Below are 22,823 nucleotides of genomic sequence, written 5' to 3'. Positions count from 1 at the left end.
CACACAGCCAGACATACACACAGCCAGACATACACACAGCCAGACATACACACAGCCAGACATACACACAGCCAGACACACACACAGCCAGACACACACACAGCCAGACACACACTAACAGACACACACACAGCCAGACACACACTAACAGACACACACACTAACAGACACACACACACACTAACAGACACACACACACACACACTAACAGACACACACAGTCAGACACACTCAGACACACACAGCCAGACACACACACTAACAGACACACACACACACTAACACACACACACAGACACACTCAGACACTAACAGACACACACACACTAACACACACACACACACACACACACACACAGACAGACACACACTAACAGACACACACACAGTCAGACACACACTAACAGACACACACTAACAGACACACACACAGACACACACAGTCAGACACACTCAGACACACACACTAACAGACACACACACTAACACACACACACAGACACACACACAGTCAGACACACACTAACAGACACACACAGTCAGACACACACACTAACACACACACAGTCAGACACACACACACAGTCAGACACACACACTAACACACACACAGTCAGACACACACTAACAGACACACACACAGTCAGACACACACACTAACAGACACACACACACAGTCACACACACACACACTAGCAGACACAAACACACTAACCCACACACACACTAACAGACACACACACACTAACATACGCACAGTCAGACACACAGTCAGACACACACACACAATAACAGACACACACACACACACACTAACAGACACACACACAGTCAGACACACACAGTCTCACACACACACACACACTAACAGACACCAACAGACACACAAAAAAAGCACTCTAAGCCTAACAGACACACACAGTCACACACACACAAACACACAGTCAGACACACACACACACACACACACACTAACAGACACACAAAGTCAGACACACACAGACACTCACTCACATTAACACACTCACATTTTTTTTTAACTCCCCAGCCTCCTTACCTTTGGGAATGCTGGGGGGTGGGGGGGTTCTCCCATTTCATGGGGGTCCAGTGGCTGCTTGGCTGCTGGTCAGGCAGGCGGGCGAGGGAGCACTTTCCCCTGAGCTCTCTGCTCAGCTCCCTTGCGCGCCGCCCGCAGAGTGAGACTGGGAGCCGGAATATGATGTCATATTCCGGCTTCCAGCCTCACTCTGCGGGCGGCGCGAGGGAGCTGAGCAGAGAGCTCAGGGGAAAGTGCTCCATCGCCAGCGCCGCCCATCCGACCGACCTCCCGCCTGCCTGGACTGTTAGCCATTTGGGGGCGGATTTTTTTGCCGACCCCTGGAAAATGCCGCCCAAGGCAAATGCCTTGTTTGCCTCGCGGCTAAAACGTCCCTGCCTGGAAGCTCTTTTCTGATTCTCTTTCCTGAAATGGATGTTATGCTCTCTTTTGTGTGTGTAGCCTGTATTATATAAGCAAGAATATTAAAATAAATAAACACATAAAACAACAAAAGGCTGTTATTCACTAAATTCTGAGAGGTTCATTCAATAATATGTTAATTACTGAGAATTCAAGGTGAATTTTGAAAATGGCTGTTGCTGTTTTTGCTTATAAAGTAATAGATGCTTGATTTTTAACTTCTCTTCAAGACATGTAGTTCTTTTGCCATAATGTTTTTTTCCTTTTTCTTTTGTTTTCAAGGTCCAGAGGAGCCCTGCAAGTACAGAAGGCCCAATTTATAAAGCTATCAGACCTGTTCATTGTTTTCAGCATTATCAGTTCAAAACCAACATCTGGACGCAAGACGCTTTACACTAATGTATTCAATTAAGTTTCATTAAAATGTAATAAACTCCTCTTTCCAAACAATTAATGTGTTGAAGGACTATGCTGCTAAATTGCAGTTTTACTTTATCAAGAAGGAAAATATTCTTTTTTTCTGACATTGGTGTACAGATATATTTTCATTGCAGGGAATTTTAATATAGAATTAAGTGTTTATTTATCCTTCTGGGAAAAATCTTTTATATAATAATAATAATTTAAAATACTAAGGACCATGCACTTGGACCTGAAGACAGCACATTGTTTTGAGATGTTTTATGTTAATTGTGTTACATTTACAATGAGCGGACTCTGAGCTGTCTGAATCTAAATTTTTTGATTTGTTTATTTCTGTAACCTAGCAAAACCATGTACAATTCAATTGATAATTTATGCCATTAAATGTTTAAATTTGTAAACCTTCAAAAATTCTCATGGTGTTTCTTATCGAAATATAATAATGTATAATAAAAGGTGTGCATGTGTATATTTTTCACATTTTGTTTTTACTGATTTAAGGCAGACCATAAAAACAATCAATATATTATGTTGTGAATAATTAGGTGTGATTAGTGCAAAATCTAAAGTGAACCCTGTACCAAATATGAACAGGGTTATTTTTGCAAGTTAGCCAACATTGACAGGATGTGTTGATGAATGGACGGATGTAGCATAGTTTTCTACACTAAAACTCAAAATACTAATAAATATTAGTTAGTGAATAGGTAGATAGAAGAATGTTAGAGAGCTGAGTGGATAAGGAATATTTTAGAGCTTTATAAAAATATTAATTGGTGTGATAGACGGAAAGATTGTTAATGAATTAATGGTTAATGAATAAGTGAGTGAATGAATGGTAAGTTTATCAATGAAGAGTGATTAACTATTTGATTGATTGGTGATTAGGTTAATATGTGAGTAGGTAGATATTACCTACATATATATTTTAAATAAGAGAGGAATAATGGACATTAGAAGAGTCGGTAAGAAAGAGAGAGAAATTACTCCGGAATGATGATGCCATCCATGTAAAGGAGGGGAGTAGCATCCATCATAAAAACACATCAATATAGTGCACAACCCAAATGTTGGTGTGCAGTATAGTGGTTAGATAACATTGAGACAGGCAAGTTCTAAATAAGATTTTTATTCTGACAAAGGCAAAGAGCAAGACCCAGAACGTCAAGACATTGAGAAACATATTATACTGAAATCCTTTTCTATGAATTGAATACTTATGAAGCCGCTTGTGACTGGAGGGAAGAGGTTACCATATGTAGTCCTGTAAAGTACAAGTGTTCACCTGCAAATATAGACATTTACATTTATTTAAGGAAAACTACCTGTCTCACTGTGTGAAAAGTGAAGCTCATGTCAAACGAATCTCTTTATACAGCGAGCTTAAAAGAGGAGAAGAAAGAACCCCCAGAGAACAATTACTGCCAGAGCAGTGACAACTGGAGAATCTTAAATACACATCATTACTGTGAAAGTAGTTGTCATGATGAGCTAGTATATCCAGTTACTTGAATAAGACATCTTTTGTGGAACCTGCAAGTCACTGTGTCATACTGGTCAAGTTGGCAATCTGTCAGATAGGAACATAATACATTTTATTGTTTAAGAAAGGATACTGTAACATAAAAGGATGTAAGCAAATAGTTAATTAAAACACACAACGCTGCAGTTTTGATTCACAAATAGTTAATAGCAGTTCTAACTGACATTATAAGAGCAGGGTCAAACATCCCTTCAAGCAGTGAAGGTATTTACTAGGTCTCCTTAGAGCTGTTATGCTCAATGAATTGCTAATCTATACATTTCAATGCATCTATAGAGCTGAATCTGCATTCTAAAGTATGATAAATTGTAATGTTCTTCAAGGTTTTTGATTTTTTTCCCCCATGAATTACAATGGAGGATATTCTTAATGACACATTGTACAAATATTTACAAATTGCAAAGCCAGGCCTCGGTATGAAATAATCAATTTGGGAAGTCTAACCAGTATAAGGAAAGTTGTGAATAATAGTTATTACTCTTTGCATGTAACATTTACAGGTAAAACCTGCTTACAAGTGAGCAGTTTGTTGCTAAGATGTGAAACATATCTTTAATTTTCCACCTTTTTTTTTTTAAAACAAATTTGTGTTTCTTTGGTCTGAAAAAGAAAATAAATGTAGAAATCCACATTGAGGAACACAACACAGCCAGGGCCGGACTGGGAAATAAATTTGTCTCGGGCATTTTTTTAATCGCTGTGTGTGTGTGAGGGGTGCTGTGTGTGGCAGAGGGTGCTGTGTATGTGTGTGTGAGGGTGCTGTGTGTATACTGTGTGTGACTATGTTTGGAAGTATTGTGTGTAGAGGGGTGATGGATTAATGTTAATATATATATATTTTAATTTTAAAAAAAGTAGTATTCCCCCCCTCCCTTTGCCTGGGAAGGGTGACCTTGCTGCCAACCCTGGTGGTCATAGTGGTGAGTGAACTCTAGTCTGCATGGCTAGAGTTCATTCTTGCGAGATTGGAGCATTGCCATGGAGAAGAGGAACCCGGCATAGCTGCTGGCTAGAGCTCCCCCAGGTTGTCTTCTCCCTCCCCCGCCGGCGGCCGCATGTCAGTGCCTGTGGGCTGATGAGGGAGATATTTCATCTCCCCACCGGCCCATGAAGGCACACAGCAGGGCTGGCACTTGGATAGTGCCGGTTCTGCATGGGCCGACATGGGAGATCCTGTGATCTCCACTGCCGGCATCGGCCCATGGTCATCACGGCCCACTGATCATTTGCCTGCTTTGCCCAATGGCCAGTCCGGGCCTGAACATGGCCATATTGGCTACCTGTCAATTACTGTAAGAAGCACTGCCATTGGACTGGTCAGTCCAGTGAATATAAAGAGATCATAGAGAGACAAGGAGATACATATGCAATGTTTCTGCTTCTCCTTCTCCAATGCAATTTGTGTCCTGGCTGTACCAGGACTGAGCTGGACTGAGATGTAATTTGCTAATTATGCATCTTAAAGCTGTCATAACATCAAATAAAACAAGGTTTAATGTGTCATAGCTGATTTTCAAAGCTTTTATTCAACCAGCAGTTTCCCTGTAAGAAGAATGTAGAATAAAGTAGACCCCCTTTATAAATATGGGAGACAGTGGGGGAGGTTTATCAATGTGTTCAGTTCTAAAAATAATGATGCAAAAATTTAATAGTGGAGGAGTCCCCATTGGAAGTTACCTGCAGGTTCAATTGATGTCGTGGTTGCCCCCCTTTTAGTACCTTAGACCATTAGAACATTTTAAAACATCTTGCCCTTGTGTTGGGAATCTACCATGTTGAAGTTGATCCTTTTACCCATAGAAAACTATGGATACTGTTACACAAAAAAACTCCTGTTATCCACAACAATCTATGTATAACACGGGCACCCACATACCTGGAATATACAACAACCAAATCCAGAGTATGGAATATAAAAGTAGGATATCGCTATACTGCAAGGATCAGTTCTTCACCAGAAAAACGTATGGGGAAGAATGTTAAATGCCCAACTCACTGTTACCTATACATTTGAAATTGCATTAATTAATTTCTAAAAATTACAAAATTAAAGGGAAAAATATATACACATACAGATTAATTTTACTAGTAGAAACCAAATGATGCAACTGACTGTTTAATTATTATTAATTAATAGAATCCATATTCTGTGTCAACATCTTTTATCCAACAGCAATGTTTACCATGAATAGAAATATGAGAATTGGAAAAGGTAACCAGCTAAAGCTATTTATCATTTGAAATGTTTCTTACACAGGCCATTATCCACACAGCCTGTGAAAGTATATTATGCATAATGCATTGTGCCTGGGTAGATCGGAATTGTTTACATGATTTACAGCAAATATCTACAGAGAGTGGACAACGAAGGTGAGAAAAATACATGAAATCAATCTAAGAATAAGGATTTCAGAAGCAAAACAAGATGAGAGAGAATAAAATTGTATACCATATAAATTACATCTCTTTCCTGGAAGTTGGTTTACAGCAATATTGCTAGATGGCACATTACTCTACTAAATCAATGTTTCAATATACAATTCAGTGGATATAAAGCGGTTATGAGCCTCATGAGTGACAAAGAAGCTACTTAGTCATTCAAAACTGATTTACAGTATTGTCTTCAGGCTCCAAGTGACTTGGTTATCCAGAAAGATAACCCAACTTGCCCCATTCAAACTATAAAAATTACAAAACAAAATTGCAACCCGGACCAGTGAAGATCAGTCCTAAACATAATTTAAGTAACTGGGTAAGCTATTGAATATTTTGATTAAAACCTTCTTGCAACAAAGCACAACAATCAGATTTCAAACAATGAAAAGGTGTATACAAAGCCAGATGAGATACAAGGACCAGAGAGATAACTCAGAACACAAAAGGCAACAAAAAGAAGCAGGTGCTGTTCTTAATGTACAGAATTCATGATCAAGGAACACTCCAAGCACTGCAACCTCTACAATGCACTGGAATGGTTATGGTGCCAGGAGTGATCTAATATACCCCCAATGTAAGTATTCAAACCATTTAGTAATGGTTTAACTTCCTACCAAGAGTTTCCCAGGTGCTGTTCTCAACCTCCTCCCAGCTGGCAGCTCTTTTTAATCCCTGCACCATTGGGCTTAACTCTCCTAACTCATTTTTTTGACTTGTTGCTGAGAGGAGGCAGCAATCTCCAGGAAGACCATTACCAAGCAGACTATGCACATTAGAGGGGGTGGGATGCTGGGATGCCTGGGCACTTCTGTCACCTTAACTGCTACAGATCATTATAGTGGTTAGAGTGCTTGGAGTGTTTCTTTGATGCACTATAACACACACATAGATACAAAAGGGAATGAGATGCGGCTGTACAAAATCTAGAATAGGAACAGAAAAAGAAACATAGTGTGATACAGCAATGTGAGAGATAATGCGCTCATACAATATTGCACTCACGAGATCAAAGTGAATAAATCGCCAGAACAGATGCCTGCCCAGATTGACTTGGGCGGCTATACGTCTCCACTCTCCACTGGAACTCCAAGCGGACCAAAATTGGAATGAGACTTCAATAGAGGTAGGTATAATCAATATGCAAATTTATTGTAATAAAAAGGCTATAAACTTGTAGCCGGATTAAATAAAATAAAAGCAAAAAAGAGGTCCTACGCGTTTCGTTCCTATGCAAAGGAACTTCCTCAGGGACCAAGATACAATTCAGTAAAATCAATCAGTACAAAAAATGCATACTATAACACACACAGCATGGAATGATAGTGTTCTGTGTTCATAGGTCCTGTGTCTAGCATACCTAAGGTTGTGCATGTCCTGTCACATTTAATCTGGGTACCACCTGACAAACTGAGGGTTCAAGGTAGATTTTATGGCTGACACACCATTATTTTTATTGGAATGTGAAACTTGTTTAGAGTTTGACACTATCAAAGAATTTAAACAGACAGTATCATGAAGCATAGATACATACTGACAGTATTTTATTGTATGCTATGCTATGACACTGACATTGAATTTTAGTTTGTAATTGGTATGTGCTTGTTAGTCTACTTTTACATTGATATTGTATCATTGGGCTCTTATTCTCTTGGTAAAGTGTGAATCCATAGCACCCAACATTTCCAAACAGGAGATGCTGCGAACATGTCGTATCAAGTCTCTGACTAGTAAAATATAAGTGCAGTAAAATTGAAAAAATTATTAGATAAAAATCCAATAAATAATCAGGAGTGGTATACCTTTAAATGGGAACAGATGGTGAGCAGAAATAAAATACACAGTATATAACCTTAAAATACAGGTGGAGAACTGTAATTGATAACACTAAAGTAAGTGCAAAATAAACTGAAAATGAATAACAAAATGATAAGTCAATTTTCATAAAAATGTCTCTATTTAGATACAATTGTATCTGTAAAGTAAAAAGTTCGCAATAGTCCAAAATGTAAGCTTATTGTAGCTTTTTCCAGTTATAAAAAACTGGAAATGATAAGCTGGATAAGCTAAATTTATATAATACACTAATATTAACTAATAATATAGTATATATAATATGGGTAATAATATACCTTGTTTGTGATATGGTATAGTAACTAACAGATCATAATTGATGGTCTGTAGTGGGTAGAACAGGATCTCTCCTTGTATTTGAAAAAGTGAGTCGAAATCCAAAGGTGCTTCTTGCTAATTAAAATCCATTTATTTGATAAGATAAAAATGAAAATAGTGCACTCACAGTATTGCAAAGAGTCTCTTATGCTGAACTGGAACCTGGAAAATATCGGTTTTAGCAGCTTGGTGTTTTCTCGGTCTGCCGGCAGATGTATAGACCTGTTGATAGCCGCGTGCGTGTCACCGATCTCTCTGCGTTCCACGTGAAGCTCAGTCTTCTTTGCGATGTGTGCCAAAAAGTAAAATAGTCCTTACGCGTTTCGTGAGTCAGTGCTCACTTCATCAGAGGATGCTTGAGCAGGGGAGACCCTCGGGTTTAAATAGCCAGTTGCTACTGTGGCTTATTTAACCCTTTGAGTCCTGTGTCTATGCTTGCTTTTTATTATATAAAGAAATTATTGTAGTGTAGATATAAATACCTGACATTATATACATATATTCTATTATAGATGTCTTCTAAAATTATAAAATATGAACAAGAATATAAGAAGGAATATAAGAATATTGTAGTAATTAGGAGATTATATACTAAAGACATAATTAAGAAATACTTTCATACACAAAAAATAAATAAAATACTGATATAAAAATATATGTGTGTAGCACCATGATTACAACGAGATCACATATAAAATACATAATAGATTTCAAGATACCAAATTGATAAAGGAGAGAAAGATTGTAGATGACATATGAATATGCAGACTAAAATAATTAACTATAGTTAAAAAAGAGAGACATAGAATTGTGTAAAACTTCAGATGACCAAATACTTAAAATTACATATCCGATGTGGAAAAAAGAATATTAAAAATATTAATATTAAAAATATTAATATTTAAAAATGTAGAAAAAAAATTTTTTTTAGAAACATTTTTTACAAATTGTGAGCTCTTAAATGTGGATATTTATAGAAATGCACGTAACTCAAAGTCCACATTAAGTCCTTTAGGTTCCAAGGTGTCTAGTTTAAATATCCAACTGGCCTCTGCTTTGTCTAATTCTTTATCTATGTCGCCTCCTCTCCATGGGATATCCACTTTTTGTATTGCCATAAATGTAAGGTTCCCAGGGTTTCTCATGTGTTTAACGTCAAAGTGTTTGGAGAGGTTATGTGAATGGAGTCCATTTTTAGTGGAGTCCTTTATTCAGTTGAGAGGTTTTTTCCTTTAGCCAGATTTTTTACTCTTCCATATAGGTCCATTTTTTTGGACCTTACTTTTTTATTCTAGTAAAATATAAGGGCTTTCAGACCAAAATGGCAAGGTGATTGTGAACACAAGTACAGGAGGGGTTTCAGCTATTAGAATTGTGTCATTGTCCGCTATTAGGATTGTGTAATTAATTGTGAATGTGTCATTGTGGAAATTCTAGTTGATTCAATAGACGGCATCTGTTATGCTATGGTAAGAATGCAAGAGTGTCACTGACCTAGTGACATTATAATGCATGATACTATGTGGTTATATGCTGTACTATTCCATTGATACCAATAGTAAATATTGTATCCTCTCTAACATATTGTGTATTTTTTTTTAGCATTCTTAGAGTGAGATCATATTCTCTTAGCGTAAGGTGACTCCTTAGCGCAAAGCTTTATCAGCACTAAACAAAGGCAATGAAGACCTGCAGTGTTGACATGTGACAATGTCATTGTGCAAAACTGTAAATTTATGAGCATGAGAAAAGTTGAAGGCTTCTTAAGAAAAAAATACTTGAAATTATCAGCACTGTTCCCAATTAACTGTCTATTTCCATATTGAGAGTACATGAAAAAATACATTGTTGAAGCATCTGGTAATTTTTAGAAACTACTAGAGCATGCTGTACTGCAGATTTGTTGAATTAACAGCACAAAATATATGAATACCCTCTGCTTACTCTGATTGAAAAACAAACAAATAAATATAATCATGATGAGTTATTCCTATTATATCTTGGATTTATTAGCGCACCTCATTCCCTATGCCTATAAATTGTAATATGTTTAATTCAATTTTAAAACCATTGGAAAATATTACTCACAGTAGTATGGGAACCTGTTTACTGAGTATTCTAGTTAGATGACAGTTTACAAGGCTGTAATTCCAAAAGCATTGCGGTCTGGTGTGAAAAATAACATCAAAGGAACACAACACTGTGTATCTCCCTCCCCCACTCTATGGTGGCTTCAGACTCCCGTGACCGCATTTTACCCAGCCAGTGCAGCCGAAGTACCACTTGTTGCTGTTATACTGCAGCCACTAGAGGTGGATTTAAGCCAGCAATGTAAACATTACAGGTTTAAAACGACAGGGCCACGAACAAATATTGTACAAAGAAACAGAAGAAAAGATATTAAGGGATAGAAAGTGTGAATATATATATAAAATAACTGTGGATAATATCAGCTGGTTTATAAAAGATTGCTCAAGTAAGAATCAATTTAATATTGAAATCTTTATGCAATATAAGTATATGTGTTGATACAAAACCCAGTTAAATCATAATCAACAAAGTAAAAAAAAAAATATATATACAAAAAAATGAGAATCTCCCAAACTCCCTCTTTATACTGTTCTCTTAAAGGAGAACACTAGTACCTCCTAAATAAAAGTATCCCCTTTAAAAGGGAAAGACATCTCTCCTACATACAAATTATATATAATGGTTAACTAAGCTCTGCACAAATAATTATTAAAGGAAGTACACTCCATAACCGCTTCCTGAAAAACAAAAGTGGAAAAACAAACAGAAAATAAAGGAATATAACGTTTTAAAATAAAGGAAGAAGAAAGGTAGGAAAAGAAAAGGAAGAAAAAAAGCTGATAAATTGAAGTATTATTATAACCACTTCAGGGAAAAGGAAATCTATAAGTAAAGAAAAGAAAAAGAGAAAGAGAAAGAAAAGAGAAAAAATAAAAGCTGACGAATATTCTCTACATAACAAAGAAAAAAATCCCCTTAATGAAAAGATAAGTAAAATCTTTAGAAAAACATAAATACAAGTAAATCTAACAACAAAATATAAAACAACAAGCAAGCAATAACAGTAAATAACAGAAGTACCTAAGTATAACTCTATCTGCCAAGCACCATGGCTTGAAAAAAGGACAACGATAAAGACAAAAATCCCACTACAATTACTATACATTCAACTAAGCAAATTAATACTGATTACTCTCCAAAAACATCGTCTTCAGAACTTAAGAGAAGATCTTATGCTAATGAACCGATTTCTTCCAACGTAGAAATAGATCAACGTATTTATAATTAAAGAACCGGTATTATCCCAACAAAATATCTCAGAAATGTTAGAAGGGCTATATAAAAAAATCAAGTACAACTTTAAATCTAACATGCAAGATCTAAACAAGGAAGTTTCTCAGCTTACAGCAACTCTATCTACACAGGTAGATGTTCTTAATAAGATCCAATCTGATTACAATACACTCCTAATGTAAAATGAACAAGTAAATAAGAGAATGAAATATCTGGAGAATAAAGTAATATATTTGGAAGACAGAGAAAGAAGAAAAAATTAAAAAATACGAGGGATAAATGAAGATATTTCCTATGACCATCTCAAACTATATCTACAAGAGATTTTTGAGTCCTTGATAGCCCCTGAAAAGCTAGATCATCCATTTGACAGATACCATTGAGTTATTAATTCTAAAACAACAGATAAGAAACTACCAAGGGATACCTTCGTTCTGTTTTCTAGCTATTATACAAAAAATTTAATAGCTCAAGCGGCAATAAAGAAAAAATAATTTTGAGATAAATATAAATATATTCGAATATTTCAAGATATTTCCTATGCAACTAGGACAGCATGATTACAATTTTCAGAATAGACACAAAATTTGAGATTTAATCAAATAAGATATAGATGGACATTGTCCCCTATACAGACACCCAGGCAATCACACTTTCTCACAGTGGAGGTATATATTCCTTTTCAGACCCTAAAGATCTTCACAAAAAGCTTAATCTATGGAATATCGTCAACAAGAAGATTTAAGAACTTAAGAATTTGAGACAAGGAAACGATATTGTATTGAACAAATTATATTTAGTTGTTTTTTTTATCAACATGTGGTTTAAAGGTCACAATTAAGAGGTGGGCATAAAGAAAAACACATAACTTAATTACATACTAGTAAATAATAATAGAAATAACACAACATGTTTGATAATTATGACACTAAATTCTTAAATAATTTATTAATTAGATAAGATATATCCTACTTTTGTAGAAGAGATTAATCATATAATATACACCATTATATACACCACTCTGGGAAACCAGAGCTAATTAGTAGAACGTTTTACTCACATACTAGTTTATAAAGGATATATGATGGTTACTGAATCATTAATCTTAGTAACACAAAAGACAAATAAGATTTGAATTGTTAAGTCACAAATATAAAACATACAACTAGTAATTAATTATTATAAGAAGAAGGCACTTATTATTAATATCACTTTTGTAGAAGGGAATAACTATATATACACCTAAATTTAAATACTTCATTACTGGTAACTAAATATAATTAATGGAAAGTGATATCTATATATCAGATGACAAAGGACGCACTTTTATGAGTAAGGTAATATTGCCATTATTAGAACTATCATTGTAAATTTAGTGAGCTTTCTATATTTTTTTTTTACATTTTTACTTGCCTGCTCTAATCCAGAATTTGATAAAATAACTATAATTACTAAATCTCAACCTAAATCTTACCTCCCACCTAAATTCTAATTCATATTTAAAATATATCAACTCAGCACTCAAGGTATTCCTGCGGCGGCAGCAGGGTATGAGTTGCAAAATGTTAAATTTAAACAGCTCTGTAACGGAACCGCTGTCACCCCGACCGGGTACCCTCCGCTGACCAAGGTATTCCTGCGGCGGCAGCAGGGTATGAGTTGCAAAATGTTAAATTTAAACAGCTCTGTAACGGAACCGCTGTCACCCCGACCGGGTACCCTCCGCTGACCAGGGTCCAGCTTCCAGTAGGTGGACCTCTCCGAATTCCAGAGAGCAGGAACAGGAACAAGCTCTTAGCAGAGCTCAGCGATTATACCCTGGGGAGTATAGTGATTATAGCAATCCCCAGAGTGTAGTTCTCCAATCCCCGAAACATGAGCCGAAACTTTATGAAGGTACAAGATGATCTGAGGTGCTGGCACACCCAGTCTGTTTTTTATTACAATCTTTGCCAACACAGGACCACCCATCTCAGTTACAACCCACAGATTCCCTCCCCTTATCCTGGGAGGTAACACAATTACACATACAGTTAAAACATACTTTTTACCCAACTTTCATAACTCTAAAACCATACATCCAATCTCCATAAATTACATATTCACAATCAATCCATTCAGGGGAACAACATATTAAAAAATGGCACGAATCAGACCAGTAGTTCAAAAGTTAAGGGAAAGTCCTTTGTGACCAAATGAAGCATGGCTTTTCTTCCCCAAACAAGTTCCACAGAGTCTCTATCCTGGAGATAATTGGGAAGTAATCCAATTATCTCCAAGGACAGAGGCAAAACTCTATTAGCCACATGGCAGACAAAGGACAATAAAAGACATAAAAATACATACTGTTACATTTATCACATAGAATCTACACATTTACAATTTACCGAACACATAATAGCATACATAATATTGAAGACAGCCTGAATGCAATCTGCTACACAGTCTTAAAGGGACATTGTTCCTAAAAGTCATAATATGTCCACGGATGTTTTTTAAAGGGCCAGCAGCAGCACCATACAAATCCAATATGCCCAAATGTTGCACCTGAAGGGCCAAATCTCCCAGGGACCATAGTCAACAGGTAAGAGGCTGGCAATCAGGCTCCTCCAACAGCCAGGGGTAAAGGGCAGCTTGTCACCAATAAACCCAGTGACAAAAGGCATTTTGTCACAAGCTCTATGTATGTGAGAATGATATGTAGTGTGAATGGTTTAGTTTTATATTGTTTTAGGGTTTTCTGGGTAGAGAGGGAGACTCAATTAAAAATGCTTAAGATTAAAATCATGTCAGTAAAGTTTGCTAGTCGCTACATTGAACGTTAGAGGTTTGAATATTCCTCAAAAAAGAGTTTGTTTATATCATCTTTTAATACAAAAAAATTTATATCATCATGATTTAGGAGACACATTGGATCAACGGCTATAATAAAATCTGGAAATTTAATAAGTATCCAAATGTGACCATGCAAATGTGTTAGGTTCAAAGAAGAAAAGAGGAGTTGCAATTATTATATCAGATAAGATCAAAGTTGAAGTAATACATCAAGTTTTGGATGAAAATGGACGTTATCAAATTCCTAGTAAATCTATATAATAAAATAGAACCTATGATATCTGGCAGATTAATTATAGGAGGATATTTCAAGTATGTCCCGCCTAGGCCCTTACGCTCTACTGAAGACTTACGTATATCTTTTGTTCGTACTCCCACCTCTGATGCTCGCCTTCAAGACTTCTCGAGGGCTGCCCCGTTCAAGGTGGAACTCACTTCCCTTCTCCATTAGATGCTCACCCAGTCTCCACTCCTTCAAAAAAATCATTAAAAAACGATTTATTTTAAAAGCATATCAATTAAACTGTTAATAGCTCCCAAGTGATTCCTCTCTTGCAACTGTCATTAGTTTAGTACTATCCTTACCTTTTTGTGTCACTTTACCCCACTCCCTCTAGCAGGTAAGCTCATTGAGCAGGGCCCTCAACACCTCTGTTCCTGTGTGTCCAACTTGTCTGGTTACAACTACATGTTTGCTCATCCACCCACTGTAAAGCATTGCGGAATTTGTTGGCGCTATATAAATAATAACATAATAATAATAGTGTAGTTAATTCCAAGTTAGGTAAAAACCAAAGTTATAAAGTTTCAGAAAAATCTGTAAATAGAGCTATTAATACTGAATTAAAAAAATAATAATATCTAACTCTTTATACAATTATTGGCGTGTATTACATCCAAATGACTGTGAATATACTTTTTTTTCTGCGGTCCATGAATCATATTCCCACAAAGATTATTTTTTAACCTCCATGAATGGTCTTGAATATTTAAAAAAAAAAAGTGGAAATAGGATCTATAATCTGGGTGGACCACACTCCAGTATCTCTGTAGATTAGTAATAATAACAATTATAAGACTAGAACAAGATGGAGGTTAAATGAAATTTGTTATCTTCCGAATCATTGAACAAATGAGTTAGAACTCAAAATTGGGTACAATCAAAAAATATATATATATAATAGAACCTGAAAACTGTGTATATATTTATTTAAAGATCATTGTGCCGGAATGCCCTAAAGTAACATGGACGCAAGTGAACCGGAAGTGACGTTAAGGTAAACGCCGTTTACATTCTCTTCAGGTGTATAGCTGCGATTGACCAAATGATTGTAGGAACATTCGGATTGGATAATCAAAATTTGAATGGACCAATGGAGAGTTGCAACTGGATATTTAACAGACAGAAGGAAGCAGTGAAGAGATCAGACCAACTGAGGTAGCCCAAATGTCAAGGAGCTCATGTGGACAGTATTTGAACATTTTATACTTTTTTATACTTTCTAGTATTTTTTGTATATTTTAGCTAATTTTATTTTAGTTTGTTGGAAATAAAGTACTATTATAGTCCACTTTGACTACCATCACTACTGCTTCTATATTAAAGCGGGTGGTGTCCCCTATACAGACACCCAGGTGATTACACCTAGAGCCATGCTTAAAAGGCTCTATAAAAGATGAGCAACCATTTGATCTACATATCTATATTCATATTAGTCCTAATATACTTCACCAGAGAGTTCTTTGTATCTATCTTGTATCTATCTTTTGAGGATTACCATCTACGCAACAAAAGGGTAAAGTGCCACCAGACAGCACAGAAACGTGTGTGATTTGAGCCTGTCCTAGCGTAGGCTCTAATAAATGTGAGTTGAACCCATTTATTTATAATTTCTCCTAAATTATTCTCACAGTGTTGTACTATATGACTTTTTTCCTTTTTCTCTTTTATATACCGAAAATATACCACATACATATTGTATGTAAGTAACCTACTTTGGCACTTATATCACTTGAGCTCTCCACTTCAATATATTTCCGAAGAAGGGTCCATGGCATATATTTTTTTACTATATATACATATAATGTCCAGCATATTTTATTAAGACGCTTTTTGCTCCTTTAATCCTCACTGGATATGCAGTCAACCGTTCTAGATTTCTCCAACACTTCTAGGAAGGTAAAAGGACCAGAAAGGGGGGGGGGGTGGCAAGGATCCCATCCCCAGTATCGAGTCCTCCGAGGAGTCTGAGTACCCGTCCATGTCTGCAGCCATCTTGGGCCTGCCTGCTCTGTGGGCCTGCCGGAGTAGATCCCCTATGTTCATGCCCGCTTTGGGCTTGTCGGGCTTTTGCTTTTTCAGCTTGCGGCCCATGACCACTATTAGCACCTGTGGTCTGATTTGCCAGCTGTGGTAAGGGGTTTGAAATTGCCAAAATACAGCGATTGTCGGAGCTCATCCGACATGCTTCCGTCTCGATCAGCAGCTTGGCCCCGCCGCCCTATTAAATTCTAATTATCCAATACCGAAGAAAATAATTAAACCTACACCAATACATAAATGGGAATCTGAACTAAATATTGTCTTTCCAATGGAAGATTGGTTCAAAGGAATTTCTCAAGTGTCTCGTACGATCCACTGGTTTTCTATAATGGAATTGCATTATAAATTAATCTACAGATGGTATCTGACTCCTACGAGTCTTAATACAATCTCTAGAAATAATTCAGATAAGTGTTGGAGATGCCATCTAGAAAAAGGTACTATAGCACATATTTGGTGGGAGTGTGAAGAATTAGAAAAAAATACATCTGAAATTAAGTCCTGTTTACGAATAATATTTAATTGTAATAAATTGACTCCATATATGTTCTGATGGAATATAGATTTCCCACAGTGTAATAAAGCACAAGAATATTTAGTAATACAGATACTTTTTGCAACTAAAATAGTAATAGCTCGAAATTGGAAAACCATAAATTAAAAATGAACAGCTATATATGATCAAATATTATATCAATACAAAATGAAACGCAGTTTCTTCTTAGTAAATGGTACATTGGAGAAATACTAGAAATATTGGGAACAATGGAAGAAATATAAAATTATGCAACCATATAACCCACAAGATTAAAATACCTAAACTACCTCTAACTATTCTATGCAATATAAATAACGAAGCTTATGAGATTTCATACCTCCCCTCCCCCAGACACTTATGTATGAATGGATGTATGCATGTATGAGAAATATATTTGAAATAATATATGTCTACATACTGTATTATACACTGTAAAATTGTACATTATTCATATGTGTTAAAATCCGCATTATTTAATAAAAAAATAAAGAAATATTATATGAATAATGTCTATGTATGAGAAAGAAAAACTTGTAAAAAAGAAAGAATTTATAAACCAAAAAAAATGACAGGGCCATTTCATTGAGATAGCTTTGAGATTGCTATCCGGGCTCCATTTGGGGGTCGTTATTTTATGGTATGTTATATAGCTAAGTGTAGAACTTTTTAGCAATATCTTCTCATTTGTGTGCTAGGCGCCCATCTGTGTTCCTGGTTTTAGAGATATATATCAACTGATGCCTTTGTTGCAGTGCCTGGGCCAATTGTCTGCAACATTTGTTGCCATCTTGGTAGTAGCTGTGTTTAGTTAGCTAGTTTACGTCTACAGGGAGTGCAGAATTATTAGGCAAGTTGTATTTTTGAGGATTAATTTTATTATTGAACAACAACCATGTTCTCAATGAACCCAAAAAACTCATTAATATCAAAGCTGAATATTTTTGGAAGTAGTTTTTAGTTTGTTTTTAGTTATAGCTATTTTAGGGGGATATCTGTGTGTGCAGGTGACTATTACTGTGCATAATTATTAGGCAACTTAACAAAAAAACAAATATATACCCATTTCAATTATTTATTTTTACCAGTGAAACCAATATAACATCTCAACATTCACAAATATACATTTCTGACATTCAAAAACAAAACAAAAACAAATCAGTGACCAATATAGCCACCTTTCTTTGCAAGGACACTCAAAAGCCTGCCATCCATGGATTTTGTCAGTGTTTTGATCTGTTCACCATCAACATTGTGTGCAGCAGCAACGACAGCCTCCCAGACACTGTTCAGAGAGGTGTACTGTTTTCCCTCCTTGTAAATCTCACATTTGATGATGGACCACAGGTTCTCAATGGGGTTCAGATCAGGTGAACAAGGAGGCCATGTCATTAGATTTTCTTCTTTTATACCCTTTCTTGCCAGCCACGCTGTGGAGTACTTGGACGCGTGTGATGGAGCATTGTCCTGCATGAAAATCATGTTTTTCTTGAAGGATGCAGACTTCTTCCTGTACCACTGCTTGAAGAAGGTGTCTTCCAGAAACTGGCAGTAGGACTGGGAGTTGAGCTTGACTCCCTCCTCAACCCACAAGCTCATCTTTGATGATACCAGCCCAAACCAGTACTCCACCTCCACCTTGCTGGTGTCTGAGTCGGACTGGAGCTCTCTGCCCTTTACCAATCCAGCCACGGGCCCATCCATCTGGCCCATCAAGACTCACTCTCATTTCATCAGTCCATAAAACCTTAGAAAAATCAGTCTTGAGATATTTCTTGGCCCAGTCTTGACGTCTCAGCTTGTGTGTCTTGTTCAGTGGTGGTCGTCTTTCAGCCTTTCTTACCTTGGCCATGTCTCTGAGTATTGCACACCTTGTGCTTTTGGGCACTCCAGTGATGTTGCAGCTCTGAAATATGGCCAAACTGGGGGCAAGTTGCATCTTGGCAGCTGCACACTTGACTTTTCTCAGTTCATGGGCAGTTATTTTGCGCCTTTGTTTCTCCACATGCTTCTTGCGACCCTGTTGACTATTTTGAATGAAACGCTTGATTGTTCGATGATCACGCTTCAGAAGCTTTGCAATTTTAAGAGTGCTGCATCCCTCTGCAAGATATCTCACTATTTTTGACTTTTCTGAGCCTGTCAAGTCCTTCTTTTGACCCATTTTGCCAAAGGAAAGGAAGTTGCCTAATAATTATGCACACCTGATATAGGGTGTTGATGTCATTAGACCACACCCCTTCTCATTACAGAGATGCACATCACCTAATATGCTTAATTGATAGTAGGCTTTCGAGCCTATACAGCTTGGAGTAAGACAACATGCATAAAGAGGATGATGTGGTCAAAATACTAATTTGCCTAATAATTCTGCACTCCCTGTAGTTTCGGTTAATTGAGTCATAGTTTTGGGGGAAAGAAATTGTTTATGTTCATGATCTAGTTGTTGTAGTTTGTGTAGCAATGTGTGAATTTCTGTGTTTTCTTTTTTTTTTTCTTACCTTATTTTAATAAATTCCCAACGGATTACGCATTTATGTGCATTCCAGAAAGTGAGGAGTGACAAGTGATTGGTGTAGTTTTACGCAAAATAGTTATTAAAGGCATCTTTAATGCATCATTGTATCTCTGGAGAAGTGAGGAGATATTTGTTTAGCTCCAGAAGCGATTGAATAGTTGTGATGCCTCTGGACTTGTGGAGAGAGTAATCATTGCGTGGTCTGACCACGTGATGGGAGCGATGGATGTGTGAGAGAGTAGGTGCAGATGTCTATGTGTAAGAAGGAGGAGATCTATGTGCAAATAAGATTGTTTGGCGTGGGTTTTGGACATGCCAGCAATCAATGAGTTTATGAGAATGTAGTAGGGCCCTTATTTTACATCTAAGTTCAGTCGTGCGGTGACTGTCAAGTTGTCTAGCCGTGGGTCCAGTGTAATATTTAAGTTGCTTCCCAGTATTGTGATCCCTTCAGCAAAAGTTTCTAATGTGGTCAATATGTGGGATAGGGCATTATGTTGTTTAAAGTTAGGGGGTAGATATTCACAAAGATGTCCGTCTTATTGGCAATCAAACCCTTGACAAAAAGGAACCTCCCACCTGGGTCTGTTTTACTGGAAGAAGTTCAAGGACTTTGAGAAGAGAATCACGGTGCATCTTGACTTAGCCTAGGTGTAGTTGATGTAATAGCCTAATGGGAATCTATGGTTCCTAAGTACAGGGGTATTTGGGCCTTTAAAGTTAATTTCCTGGATAAACACCACCGAGGCTCTGGCAGCATAACATTTTCGTAAGGCACACGCCCTCTGCTCCGGGACATTGAGTTCCCTAGCATTAATCGAAACAACGTTTAGCTTAGACATTTTGGTGTAAAAATTGTGTGAAGCCCTATGAATCCAAGGTGTGCAATTGCCTGATTCGGGAAAACGGGGATAAGAACTAAAAGGCTAAAGTGACCACAAACAAGTATATACAAAAGGAAGAGTATGACATATTTGCAAGAGCAGCATAATCCTAATGTAACTATAGTCGAAATGTAGAATCAACATTAACAGTAAGTCTAGACTGTTTGGGGGTAAGGAGATGCTGGATGTTCTCAGGCCAACATGCGGCTTAAGAGCTTCAGGTAGCACTAGGCTCCTGAGTAGTGAGATTCTGGGATCTGACTAGAGATTTGGTCCCCTGCAGGGCGGCATCTATGTGCTCAGATCCTGTGGTTTTACAAGTGTATCCCATGCTACCATATACCAATTTGCAGAGATCAAAGCGACATTCCCACATCCCATCAAAAAGAACCGCTCTGAATTCCAGCCCTGGGTGAGTCGCAGAACCCCCATGTACTGGTTGGTCTCTCGGCCCAGCCGCGGCGACCTGGAGCCCCATCCCTCCATGCCTCACAACAGCCCCCCCCCCACATGCCCCACACATGCTCTCCTATCACGTATCACCCAGCCCCTCCTCCCCCTCTCCCCAAAGAACCTTGTACCCCCGGGCTGGACTCAGCCAGTGCTGGAATTCGGAGCGATTCTTTTTGATGAGATGTGGGAATGTCACTTTGATCTCTGCAAATTGGTATAGTGATATCAATTGCTTATTGACTATTATGAAGATAATGATTCACTCATGGTGAGCATAGCATCCATGTCTTTCGTCGGGATGACACCATTCAGGGGCATAGTCCTTTTTTAAGTTACAAAATGGTTTGCATTGTAATTGGGCTTATACTTCCTAGGTTCAACTTCAGTGGTCTGGGTGGGTTTTGGGTTTTTAGAGCACTGGACCAACTTTGTGCTTGGGTACAACCTGTATAGTCATGATGGATTGCACCTAAATGGAAGAGGGTCTGCTATGCTGCGGGATAGGATGGCTAAAAGGAGGAGACTTTAAACTAGTGGTAGGGGGGGAGTGACATAGATATCTACAAAACTTAGATATGACAGAAAGGAGATGGGCTTTAGCTCAGCATAAGCAGGGTTGAGATGGGGGGAGGGGCAAGACTAGAACAGGAGAGGTATACAACAGCAATAAAAAATTGCTAATGATAATATTAAATGTATGCTTACTAATGCAAAGAGCCTAACTAACAAAAAGGGGAACTAGAGTCAATAGCATACACTAAGCAATATGATATAATAGGCATAGCAGAAACATGGTGGCATGAGACACATGACTGGGCAGTTAATTTAAATGGGTACACATTATTTAGTATGGATAGGAAAAACAAGAAGGATGGTGGGGTATGTTTGTATGTGAACTATAAGTTAAAGTCAAATCTTAGGCATGTGGAGTGTGATGAGGAAAATGTGGAAACTTTATGGGTAGACAGGGCCGGACTGGCCCACCGGGATACCAGGAAATTTCCCGGTGGGCCGTCGGCACCTGGGTCTGGGAAGGCAGCTTACTCACCTGTGGCCGCAGAGGGAGCGCTATTGGCAGCCGCAGGGGGAGCTGGCTGTTCTGTCTCTGCTCCCCTGCCCTCGCGCGCTAGAAAGAGACCGGGGCCAGAATATGAGGTCATATGGGGCTGGCATAGATTTTTGGCTATGAGTTTTGGAGCTGGCATAGATTTTTTTTCCAGGGCTGCTTTGGAATCCCCAGTCCGGCCCTGTGGGTAGATATCTGCTTGGGGCAAACAAAGATAAATCAATTATTGCTTGGGATATGCTATAAACCACCTAATGTAAATATTAATGAGGAAGTACTGTTAGAGCAAATTGGGAAAAGTGTACATCTGGGTAAGATGTTATATATTGGAGATTGTAATTACCCAGACATAAATTGGGATAGAGGGACTAGTACTTCAGCATGGGGAATCAGGTTTTTGAATGTTATAAATGACACAACTGGTACAAGCACCAACTAGAAAGGATGCGTGTCTGGATCTTGTTATAACAAACAATAATGATCTTTTGACCAACATTCAAATAGGGGAGCATTTGGGAAATAGTGATCACAATATGGTATTTTTTTAAATAAACTCAAAAAAGCAAAAGCACGTTGGGTATTCTAAAATTAATAATTTTAGAAAAGCCAATTTTAGTAAGATTAGGGCGGTTCTACAACATATTGACTGGCATAAACTCCTTAGTAAAGAAACCACTGAGGATTAATGGAATCTCTTCAAACAAATATTAGAAAGGTACATTTCTCAGTATGTACCATTGGGTAATAAATATAAAAGAAACAAATTGAAACCGATGTGGCTCAGTAGGGAAGTAAAACAAGAGCTTAAAAAACAGAAAAGAGCATTTAAAGCTTTTAAATCAGACAAATTAGATA

General features: G+C 37.4%; 1 protein-coding gene across 1 annotated transcript in view; it reads left to right on the top strand.

The window, feature by feature from the left end:
- The window catches only part of CCSER1 (coiled-coil serine rich protein 1), a 964,914-nt gene extending 962,635 nt beyond the window's left edge, over positions 1 to 2,279 (top strand). Inside the window, exon 10 of the mRNA XM_063458635.1 lies at positions 1,742 to 2,279. Coding sequence (XP_063314705.1) covers positions 1,742 to 1,858 — 117 coding nt within the window. The 3' untranslated portion in view covers positions 1,859 to 2,279. The remainder of the gene's footprint in view (positions 1 to 1,741) is intronic.
- The last annotated feature ends 20,544 nt before the right edge of the window (positions 2,280 to 22,823 follow it).

Source organism: Pelobates fuscus, chromosome 6 (genome assembly GCF_036172605.1).
Source record: "Pelobates fuscus isolate aPelFus1 chromosome 6, aPelFus1.pri, whole genome shotgun sequence".
In the NCBI taxonomy this organism is placed as follows: Eukaryota; Metazoa; Chordata; class Amphibia; order Anura; family Pelobatidae; genus Pelobates; species Pelobates fuscus.
The sequence above is the reverse complement of the archived record's forward strand: the minus strand, read 5'-3'. Positions and strand labels throughout refer to the sequence as shown.